We start from the raw sequence: 12577 nt of genomic DNA on the forward strand, positions 1-12577 counted from the left end.
CTGACTATGATAAGACCGGTGTTGGTGGTGGTGGTGGTGGTGATTATTGTTTTAAGAGGAAGTCCAACTAGGCAACCATCCTGTATATAACACTTATCAGAGAGGCAAAATAGAAGAGATCTGACACTTGGAAAGAAAGAAAGACTCACTTTACATTTTCCTGACCCGGTCGAATGACTGGAAACAGGCTGTGGATTTTTCATTTTCACTTTACATTTGATGCCCTAATATCACAGAGTCTGAAGAATACAAAATGTGAAGGCCTACAATATCAAAGGCTCATAAAATTGGTCAACAATAACATTAAATTGACCATTGTTTGTTGTGATGTGTTTTGTGTCTTCTGCTGCCACTCATCTCCGATAGATGTTACTGCTGCGTACCGAGTATAACCTCCTGTTTGAATATTGGCGGCAAGTAGCTGGGGAGTTAGATAGCTCTCTTCTTTAGCATGACATTCCTCTGGTTCATAAATTTGCTGATAACTAATGGTACGTAACACACAGTTTCATCGTAGTATCCCAGCTATTCGATCCCTATGCTGAGGCACTGATTGTAATGAGCAGTGTGCACACTTAACAAGTTATTGATTGATTGATTGATTGATTGATTGATTGATTGATTGATTGATTGATTGATTGATTGATTGATTGATTGAGCTGTGAGTAGGCCTACTGAAATGCACTTCAGTGACTTTTATAAATAAAGGGAGAGGAGTTTTCAAGGCTGTCTGCAGCCTGGTAATTCAAGCTCTGGAACTTTGGACTGTTAGATCGGCAGTTCTTTAAAAGTGAGAAAATGTGTATTTTTTTATTTGATCAAGTATTTATATGGTAGCATTGCTTTTAATCGTGACCTTTCTACTGCTGCCATTGTAATGACCTTTGTTGATTTCACTTGGGAAAACCACAAAACAGTCTTTATGAGGATGTAAAAAGCAGGTGAAGAGTGTGCTTCTGCCATTATAATGAAAAATGCCCAACTCTATTCTGACTGGAAGCAGACAAGTGGGCCTACCGTCATAATGAAAACTCCCCAACTTGATTGTGACTGATAGTGGCAACTGTCTTCACATGAGAAAAGACATATAGTGATTCCCCATCACGTTTCTGGGTTAATGTTAAGAGCTATGGAATTTAATGGAAACTTACAACGTGTACACTACTTACAAGAATTCTGTACGAAGGGAAACCTACAACCTGCTTTCCAGACAGTGACTGGGTCAGGGATGGAATGAATGAAGCCCCCATCTTGCGGTGAGGATAGGAATTGTGACGGCTGCCGAAGACTGTCGCACTCCTGTGGGGCAATGATTAATGAATGACAGATGAAATGAAATGATAGTGGAGAGTGTTGGTGGAATGAAAGATGACAGGGAAAACTGGAGTACCTGAGAAAAACCTGTCTCACCTTCACTTTGTCCAGCACAAATCTCACACGGAGTGACTGGGATTTGAACCACAGCCGACACGCTGCTCCCTTGCAACCAGTGCTACGAGAATTCTGTAGCGAAGCACAGGTACATCGGGTAGTAGGAAGATAAAGTTGGAATTCAAGAGGAGAAATTGGGGCAAATGTTCGCTTGTAGGAAGGGGAGTTAGGGATTGGAATAAGTTACTAAGGGAGATGTTCAATAAATTTCCAATTTCTTTGAAATCATTTAAGAACAGGCTAAGAAAACAACAGATAGGGAATCTGTCATGTGGGTGACTGCCCTAAATGCAGATCAGTAGTGATTGCTTGATTGATTGATTGATTGATTGATTGATTGATTGATTGATTGATTGATTGATTGATTGATTGATTGATTGATTGATTGAGCTGTGAGTAGGCCTACAGAAATGCACTTCATTGACTTTTATAAATTACCCAATTCTTAAGCAGGCCTAAATAAAATTTATTTTCATACCGATATCCTTGATACTGCATTTTATATATTGGCACTATGGCATATTTATTTTCTATCCTAACCGGTTATTTGTAGAGTTGCGGGGGTGGGACACCTAGCTATCGTGCTATAGGCAATCCCCGGAACGCGCAGCCCAAATCATAGGTACTTGAACTTTATAATAATAATAATGTTATTTGCTTTACGTCTAACTAACTACTATTTTACGGTTTTTGGAGACGCCGAGGTGCCGGAATTTAGTCCCGCAGGAGTTCTTTTACGTGCCAGTAAATCTACCGACACGAGGCTGACGTATTTAAGCACCTTCAAATACCACCGGACTGAGCCAGGATCGAACCTGACAAATTGGGGTCAGAAGGCCAGCGTCTCAACCGTCTGAGCCACTCAGCCCGGCACTTGAACTTTCGGAAGTCTCTATTAACCAAGAATCGAACTAGCCATCTCCTAGGTCAGTGAGTTATTGCTTCTCTAAGGAGACTTATAGTGACTGTTTTAGTAGTGGTTTAAAAAAATACGATCTTTTTTTGGGGTTATTGTACGAGTACGATCATGACCATCTCAGCAGTTGGGAACCCTGCGCTTTGGTCCTTTATTTTTGGCATCCCTGAAACATTGCCATGTGGTTCCGATCGTGACTTTTTAACGCTGATTGTACCAAAATTTAGCTACTTCGTATTTTTCGATGTACTTGACGGGTGGAAACTTTTTAAATTTCCTGTGACATTACTGTGGTAAGAAGGATAGCAGCAATCCAAACATGTGTTACGAGTATGACTTAATCTTTTATTCATTTCAGTGAAACATTCGGCTGTGGAATATGTTAGGTTCTTCTGGTTTTGTACGTGACTTTGATAATTACTCTATTACTCTTGTTAATACGAACACTTTTTGATGATAAGTGGGTTTTCATAATTTTGGAAAGAACTTATATGATGTTTGATCATGTCAATAACCTATCTGCCTTGTATAGCCGTATTCCAAATAGCTTCTTTAATTTTGTTTTGAATCTCACGAGAGATTTTTCTTCAGTATTATAGACCTTTAGATGATTAAGATGATTAAGTGAGCACTCGTACTAGAGTGTAATGCAATTTTCAATATGATTTTTTCACGTTCTGAATTACGTTAGTCTCTATTTGGTTATATATAGCAGTGGGTAGACCCAAAAAGAATATGGGTAGACCTACAGATCAGGGCAGTGCTTATTAAGGTATCAGCGTTGTTGTTCAATTACGTCATTTACGTTTTGAAACCTCTGTTACTTTAAGGCCCACTCTATGTGACATACACTAATGTTGTTGTTTGGTTTGCTCCAGCTCTCCATGGGCTAACCTTTTCATTTCTATGTAGGCTAAGTACTACATCTACAGTACACTAATCTGTTTGTCATATTCATACCTTGGTCTACCCCTACCGTTTTTACCACCCACATGTCCCTCAAAAACTAAGTGATCAAATCCCGAGTATCTTAAGATGTGTCCTATCATTCTGTCACTACCGGCAGGACAATGGAGTCATAGACAGCCAGTGATAATTTAGCATGTCTTGTGTGTCACATCCACAATTTTGGCTTATCTGGATTTATACCACAATGGACATGCGTACTCAGCTGGAGAGTAGCACTATTTCATTATTATTATTATTATTATTATTATTATTATTATTATTATTATTATTATTATTAATAATAAGAGGCACTCGAAAGAGCATTACTTAACCTACATAAAATATAAAACTGAGTCATACGATGTAATTTAGTTTTCACTATAGTCTTTGATGGTTTTTGTTCTTTTTTACACACGTTAACTTATTAAGTGATAGTGATCACACTTACTGTTTCACAGTGAATGTATACAGTCTTCATTAGGTTGGTGAAACCTTTTTTGTTCAGCAGCTTTGGTAATGAAAACCATGAATTGCAAGTCTAATTACTATGTGTGTCTGGTCCTGCCCAGTCTCTGTCCATTGCCAATCTATCATAGCACTCATGCCATTAACATTGGAATCAATATCATTCCTCTTCCTCAACTGCAATTCGAGATGGGCTTGGTAAGGACCGGTAGATGGCAGCATGAATTTTAGTCTCAAGTCTTCTGTGAAGAAGCTTTCCCTTGGTAATTCGTATACAATCCTTGAGGGTGCATGTATCCCAACTCCTAGAGCTCTCTTCAGGTATCTTGGTTTCACACTTTCTAATTGTGTGGGGTTGCTGTTCGTTGGATTCTTCCATATTAATTCTATTCCATATGAGACTCTTGGTATTATGACTGCCTTAAATAATGTCACTGAGGTAGGCAAAGAAAGTTTGGTGATATTTTTTTATTCTATGTATGGCTTTCGTAGCTGCTGATGCTCTCTTTTGAATGTGTATTCTGTAGGAAGACAGTCATTTGTAGATACACTTCTAAATACTGGAATTTATTCATGGTCACTATCATATCTCATTGCAGGATTAGATAGTTATCAAACGCTAGTTTATCTCCTTTTCTAAAAAACTTTATTAATCTCTAAGCAGTTTTCGCCAGCCTTTAATTCAAGCTTTTGAAGTGCAGATTGCAGGTTGTCTTTGCAGTGTGATCCTAGTGCCATGTCATCTGCATAGCCTACATGGTTAGTTTCACTGTGGGGTAGTCTCGAAATGTTCATAATGTCAGCTGTTAAGATGATAAATAGTATGCCATTTGTCTGTCTAACCTTTTCTGACAGGACAACGCCGTTGTTTATAACTATGTGGTTGTATGCTAGAATTATCTCAGCTATTCTCACCAGTGGGTGAGAGTCTCCCAGCACCCCTTTTAGTTTGTGTATGAGGATATTCCAGTTAAAAGCTTTTCTATAGTCTGTGAAGACCACATGATATTTCCCTTTATGGTGCCTCAAGGCCTGTTCCACTTCTACTTGCAGTAAAGTCATTGCTTGTAGAGTGCTTCTTCCCTCTCAAAAGCCGAATTGGCACTCCGGTATGAACATGTCCATCTGCTTCGCTAGTCTTTTAGTTAAAATTTTAGAGAAAAGCTTCAATATTGTAGATTCTAGAAGAATTGGGATCTTCCGTCCTTTTATACAGTATTGTCATTTGGGCTGTTCTCCAACTGACGGAAATGGTGTCTGTTATCAAACACTGAAATGAAATGAAATGAAATGAAATGAAATGGCATATGGCTTTTAGTGCCGGGAGATCCTAGGACGGGTTTGGCTCGCCAGGTGCAGGTCTTTTGATTTGACTCCCGTAGGCGACCTGCGCATCGTGATGAGGATGAAGACAACAAATACACCCAGCCCCCGTTCCAGAAAAATTAAACAATGATGGTCAAAATTCCCGACCCTGCCGGGAATCGAACCCGGAACCCCTGTGACCAAAGGCCAGCGCGCTAACCATTTAGCCAGGGAGCCAGACATCAAACACTTATTAAACAGATCTGCCTGTATTGGGAAAAGTAGATCTTACGTCTCTTTTGTGTGTTGCATGAATATCTTGTCAGGCTGTGCTGCTTTACCTTTCTTAGCAGCCGTGATATTGATTTGTATTCCCATTGCGGTAATTTGGGTGGATACTGTGGTAATGTTATTTGTAGAGCCGTGACTGCGTGGTCTGTTTGTGTTCCATTCTTGTTGAGGATGCTGGAGAAATGATTCACCTATGTCTCCATCGGTATCTGTCTCACCTTGGGAGCTTCTCTCTTTATTAGAGCTAAGAAGGGCTCTGTTCTCGCTACTTGTATTGTTTCCCTAGCTTCAGCTTCAGTGTGCTCAGCTCTTTTAGTCTTCCATGTCTTTTCTGTCATTTGTGCACTTTGCTCTATGCAATGCATGCAGTTTTACTTTCCGAGTAATGAAGAACTCTGTACTAAACCATTTTTGTGCATGTCTCTTTCTTCTGGAGATGAATGTTTTGCTGGTCAACCGGCTGATACACTGAATGGCATCATGTAATTGATCCTGATTGATGAGGGCTTTTGCTTCTTCAATACTTGTTGGGTCCTGCAATTTTGTCAGGTCTAAATTTCTGGAAGGACGTAGCTCTGGAGACGGTTTTACTAATGCTGCCAGTGGTGCTATTTGTATAGTCCTGACGCTCAACGCATACCCTTGCGGTATCTTCTGATCTCAAAACTTGGCCCACCCTGGTAATAATGAGGGTTGTCAGTCCGACCACCCTAGTGATAATGAGGGTTGTCAGTCGGTTCCTTTCCTCTGGACACAAGGGGCGCGTGTCGTTTAAAAGGCAAGTGAGCGCTGTCAAAAGCAAGGTTGTCATATTTTGCGTCGATTATTTAAACATGTTAACATTTAATTTATTCTAAAGTCAAAATATAAATAGGCTATAAAAACTTGATCATGAATCACAGCACAAACCAATATCGCAGAATAATTGGTTTCGTGCTTAACCCGTGCGGTGGTTGCAGATGTTAGAAGAAAGAAAGAAAGAAAGAAAAAACAGGAAGAAGGAATTGGCAAATAAACTCGACAAAGACTAAACTTAAATTGATACCAAAGTAGGCCTATTAAAATATTAATTTGATGCTGCTAATATCAGTGTCTCGCTTTCAGTAAAGAAAGGAAAAGTACCACAATTTTTTACAATTTGTTTTATGTCGCACCAACACAGATAGCTGTTATGGCAACGATAGGCTAGGAAAGGCCTAGGAGTGGGAAGGAAGTGCCCGTGGTCTTAATGAAGGTACTTCCCCAGCATTTGCCTGGTGTGAAAATGGGAAACCACGGAGAACCATCTTCAAAGCTGCCGACAGTGGGGCTTGAACCCATTATCTCCACGATGCAAGCTCACAGTTGCGCGCCACTAACCGCACGGCCAACTTGCCCGACAAAGGAAAAGTAAAATCATGAACTAGGGATTGGGATGATAATAATAATAATAATAATAATAATAATAATAATTGTCCGCCTCTGTGGTGTAGTGGTTAGTGTGATTAGCTGCCACCCCCGGAGGCCCGGGTTCGATTCGCGGCTCTGCCACAAAATTTGAAAAGTGGTACGAGGGTTGAAACGGGGTCCACTCAGCCTCGGGAGGTCAACTGAGTAGAGGTGGGTTCGATTCCCACTTCAGCCATCCTGGAAGTGGTTTTCCATGTTTTCCCTCTTCTCCTCCAGGCAGATGCCGGGATGGTACCTAACTTAAGGCCACGGCCGCTTCTTTCCCTCTTCCTTGCCTATCCTTTCCAATCTTCCCATCCCCCACCAAGGCCACTGTTCAGCATAGCAGGTGAGGCTACCTGGGCGAGGTACTGGTCATTCTCTCCGGTTGTATCCCCCGACCCAATGTCTCACGCTCCAGGACACTGCCCTTGAGGCGGTAGAGGTAGGATCCCTTGCTGAGTCAAAGGGAAAACCAATCCTGGAGTTTAAGCAGATTAAGAAATAATAATAATAATAATAATAATAATAATAATAATAATAATAATAATAATAATAATAATAATAATAATAATAATAATAAATATGGGAGTATGTAGTTCGGACAAAAAATTGCCAGCAAACTTAGCTACTTTTAAAACAAACACAGTATCTACCTTACCTCTATTCGTCGTCCTCGTCATTGTCTGCTAGGTGAATTACAAATCTATCTTTGTTGCTATCCGTGTCGTGTTTCATGTACTTCTCTTCTATCTTAATGGTGCTTCGAACACAAGCAGACCACCTCTCAGGACCGATCGTTCCAGCTCCTTCATGTACAAGTTGACACACACTAGCACTGAAAGTTGGCGTAACATTATTTTTCCTAACATACGCCTTCAGCTGAGACCAGATCATTTCTGTGCGGTTTAAAATACAGTGATATGGAGGGAGTCACAAAACTTCGTGTCCACATGAGGGTGCGATCTCCTCTACAGCGTACTTTTACTGATAGTGGTTGATTTGATTTCCTGCAACATAACTGCCTTGATGGGTACAGGTTTTGGCACGGGAATGTTATTGTACTCCATAAACTTAATAATGTCCTTAATATTAGTGTTCATGGAAGGAAACCTAATCAGCTGCCGCGAATGATAGCTTGCGTTGTCCATCACGATTACACATTTTCGGTCACGTGGTAGGTTCTCTAGAAGATGAGACCTAAACCAGTTTTCGAAAACTTGAGCTGTCATTTCGTCATGGCTATCAGCTTTGCAGTCTCCGATGTTTTTAGCCGATAAATAAAGGCAATTTCTCAACCCAGCCCTTACTGCCTCCAGCATTCGATACCATGATACGCTTGCCTCGTGATGTTGGTGCTTTCAGTATGCAATTACAAGTTCCATCATCCCACCCGTTCTTCACAATGTCATGAGTATCGTACCAAGTTTCATCTAGATAGACAACTCTGCATCCCTCGGAATGCAACTTCCGGAGACGGTCTATGAATTTATATCGCCAAGCTACTATTCTAGCAGATTCCATTACAATCTGTTTTTCTTCAGAATACGGAAACAAAACCCAAGTTTTTTCAACAGCTGTCGTAGAGTAGTTTTTTCATAAGGAAAGCCACACACATTTTTCAAATGTTTTAACAGTTCCTGTACGGTTGGTGACTTACCTTCAGTAAAGAATGCATATACCTCGCGTCTCACCAAGTTACAGCAAAAATCATCAATTTTATTAAAGATAACCCTATTATTACCACACCTTTTCGGAGTTGTAGGTCCCCTCTTTACTATTTTACTTACAGTTTTCCTGTTAAGTTTCAACATTTTAGCTGTCTCAGAAATATAACCCTTGCGAACGTTGTTCTTCATAACGTATTCGGATGTGTTACATACCAGCCATTGACTTTGCTTACTTAAAGTTGTAGTCGCCTTTCTTTTCTCCGCGGAACGACTACTACCCGGCTGAGTATCACTCGTGGGCGCGGAACCACTGCTGCTCGGCTGAATATCAATTGTGGGCACGGAACCACTGCTACTCGGCTGAGTATCACTCGCAGACACGGAACCACTGCTGCTCAGCTGAATATCACTCGCGGGCGCGGAACCACTGCTACCCGGCTGAGTATCACTCGCGGACACGGAACCAGTACTACTCGGTCGAATATCACTGTTACTGGTGCTCAGTTGAGAATCGTTTGCCTGCACTGGCAGATTTAATTCAGGATTTTCTGATGCGATAATTTCCAGGTGTGATTCCCACGGCCTCCACATTACTGCATGAAGCGAAGTGAAAAACAACACACTTCACGAATATTAATTAACGAAGCAAAGAAATAATCCAAAACTTTCAAACAGCGAACAAACCAAGTGTGAATTGTCTGAGCTGAAAAGAGAGACTGATGTCTATTTAACAAGAGGTGCATTGGCAACAGAGCTGTGAGGATTTCTGAAGGGGAATGCAAATTTCCATTTTAAAGCCCACTGCCATCATAAATCACCCCCTGCTAGGCAAGAGAGTGGCTAGGGAGATCAAACGTTTGCCGAATTGTTTGAATGCCGCTGGGTACGCGTTGCCTGTCTCAGTATCCCTGTGTACGAGGGCAAATCAAAAAGTACGTTACACTAGCTTATTGCGAGAGCACGCTGTGTGTCATGACTGTGGCCAATGTGGAGCAAGTTACAGTAACTGCTGACACGTCCGATAGGAAGGTTGGTGTGGTATACCGTTGTATTGTGTGTTCAGAGTGGGCTAGGCTCAATGGTGCGCCAACTGGATGTTCACTCCAAATTGGAGGTGCGTGCAATGATCAGATTTCAATTGCACGGACATTCATTGTGAAATCACTACTGTATATGGTGAGCGTGCAATTTCTCGCCCAGGTATTGTAAAGTGGTGTAAGCAATTTGATGCCGGACTCACGGATCTCGCGGATGAATACCTCGAAGGCAGGTCCACAACGTCCAGTTCCATTTCAAATCTTGACCATGTGGATGGGATTATTAGAGAGAATCGGCACATAACCCTGCAGGAAATTGCCAGCATGCTGAACATTTTTTATGGCAGTGTATTCTCCATTGTTTACCACCACTTTGGATTTCGTAAACTGTGTCAAAGATCTGCTCACCAATGCTCACAAGGGACGTTTCCAATCGTCACTGGCATTTTTGCAACGGTATTCTGTGAAGGGCAACAAGTTTCTGCGGCGAATAATCACAGGTGATGAAATGTTGATCCACCACTTCACCCCCGAAACAAAGAGAACATCGATGGAATGGGTGAACACATCACCACCACAAAAGAAGGCCAAGGTCCCACCTTCAGCAGGAAAGGTAGTGGGGACAGTGTTCTTTGACATGGAGGTTGTGGTGCACGTAGAATTTATGCCGAAAGGCACGACAGTCAACTTGGCTTCGTATTGTCAAACGTTGAACCAGTTGCGTAAGGCAATTAAAGAAAAGCTGCAGGGAAAATTGAGCGCCAGTGTGATTTTTTTGAACGATAATGCATACCTCGCACGGTCCACCAAACGTCTGAACTACTCCAGCGATTCAAGTGGGGGGGGGGTATGGCAACATTTTCCATACAGTCCAGACTTAGCACCATGCGATTATCATATGTTCGGTAAGCTGAAAAAGGATCTTGGTGGACGATGATTCTGAAACGATGAGGAGGTGAAAGCAGCTCTCCAGGTGGTTACATAGCGCTGGAGGTGATTTCTACACATCTGGAACTGAAAAGTTGGTTGACCGTTCGAGAAATGTTTACAGTCTCTTGGGGACTATGTGGGAAAGTGAACGTAAGTTGTCATAGCTGTGTTGCCTATGTGTAGGTGGTTTTATAAATGGACATAACTTGGAAGTATAACTTACTTTTTGATTCGCTCTCGTACATAAGGATGTGTTTTCGAATGGTAGAAGCTCCTGAGGCCCACAGGCCCTATTGTTTTAATGTGCGTATCGCCTTTCCGCTGTAAAACACTTGATCTATGATGCTTGCCCCGTTATGCGTGAAATAGGTTTTAAAAGTTTTTTCGTCAACTAGCATGAATCCTTCTTCCTCTAGAGTTTCCAAAACCAGATCAGTCTTTGTACTTGTCTTGTCAGTCCTGCAGTTGATGTCTCCAGCTAATATTACATTCTTTTGATTTGCTGCATGTCTTATTGTCCGTAGAAGAGTGTCTATTACATCTTCCGTTGCCATATCTGGAGAGATGTACATTATTATTGTGAGCCTTGTGTCTTGACTGTTATGGTGTTCAACCCGTTAAGTGGGGAGGTCATAAATGAGAAATTCCTGCATAGTGGGGAATTTTCAGTAAAACTTTTCTTTAAAAAACAAATAGTTTTTGCCAACCTACACCCGCTTAAATATTATATTGTGTTAAACTTTGCATAAAATTATACGTTGCAATGTAAATTGCATTATTATTTACAAGTAAAACTATTTTTCAATTTATCCAGTGTCACTTCAAAAATTGCATATGTGCCATTTCATATTTATTTATTTATTTATTTATTTATTAATGCCTTTGTTGGTGGCAAAGTTAGGGCTCTTGGCCCCCTCTTACACTTAACCACTGTAGTGATACATCATTGAGAGCAGAGTTTGAGTACATAATATTATATAGTAAATATTAACCTACACAAAAATACATTACATACACAATACATTACATTACAAGTTAGTCAGCTGCATTCAGCAGGTAATCTCGGCAAGCAGTCTTAAATTTAAGTAATGAGGTGGAATTTCTGACACTGACAGGCAGGGAATTCCAAAGTCTAGAACCCGCCACAACAAAGGAATTGTTGTACATAGAGGATCGGTGAACAGGAATAGAAAGGGAGGAACCAGAGCGGGTATTACTGCTGTGAAAGGAGGACAAATACTTAAACGGGGATGAAATGTATAGTGGTCTGTCTTCAGAGAGCAGTCTGTATATCTGTATCAGTATGTGATACGTTTGTCATTTGTCAGGTTTCAGCCATGAAATAGTATGATAGTATGGGGTGACATGTGTATCATAACTCAGACTGTATATAAATCTAAGGCAACAATTAAGCGCTCACTTAAGTTTTGAAGTCTGCTCTTTTGTTGCGTCTACCAGAATGACGTCACAGTAGTCGAGGACGGGAAACACTAGCATTTATATGAGTTTGACTCTCACATTTCAAGGTAAAATATCGCTGTTTTTTTTTTACTGAATGAAGTATCGAAATTTATTTTATTTTACACACATTCTTAATATATTCAGACCAATTTAAAGTTTAGTTCATTGTCACTCCAAGATTTCTCACAGTTTGGCTGAATGAAATAACTCTACCATTCTGTATAACTGGAGGAATAGTTTCGTATCTTAGTGTGGGCAACAGTTTTTGAGAGCCAATAATGATTGCTTGTGTCTTGGAGGGGTTAAGAAGGAGGGAATTTTTCAAGGAGTAAGCATTAAGTCGCTGAAGGTCAGCATTGAAGCCTGTTATGTCAGTGTATTATTTGTGTAGCTTATACTATTTGATCGTTTATTTGCATAACACACAAATGAAACGTTATCAAATATTCCAAATAATAAACACATTCTCTCAAATATGACATTTTCCGGAAATAAAATAGAAAAAATGTACTCACCACGTAGGCCTATAACTTGCCATTGTAGAGGGCAGCGAGTAATCCAAGAGTTAATTCATCACAATTTTGTCACCACATTATACAAAATTACACTACACTGTTTAACACTATTTACACTCAGTAGCTATCACAAATGACTGGAGAAAAAATTGAAAAACTCTTTCAGGATAGTAACTGATA

At 40.6% G+C, this 12577-nt stretch overlaps 1 protein-coding gene across 2 annotated transcripts in view; it reads left to right on the forward strand.

The window, feature by feature from the left end:
- The first annotated feature begins 2513 nt into the window (after positions 1 to 2513).
- IleRS (Isoleucyl-tRNA synthetase) overlaps positions 2514 to 12577 on the forward strand; it is a 270753-nt gene continuing 260689 nt past the window's right edge. Inside the window, exon 1 of one of the 2 annotated variants that reach the window (XM_067150874.2) lies at positions 2514 to 2640. Coding sequence is in view for 1 of the 2 variants with exons in the window: in XM_067150873.2 (XP_067006974.2) it covers positions 2727 to 2747 (21 nt within the window). In the remaining variant the exon portion in view is untranslated. Of the gene's footprint in view, positions 2748 to 12577 lie in introns of both variants that reach the window. The other variant, XM_067150873.2, reaches the window with a different exon arrangement.

Source organism: Anabrus simplex, chromosome 7 (genome assembly GCF_040414725.1).
Source record: "Anabrus simplex isolate iqAnaSimp1 chromosome 7, ASM4041472v1, whole genome shotgun sequence".
Taxonomy (NCBI): Eukaryota; Metazoa; Arthropoda; class Insecta; order Orthoptera; family Tettigoniidae; genus Anabrus; species Anabrus simplex.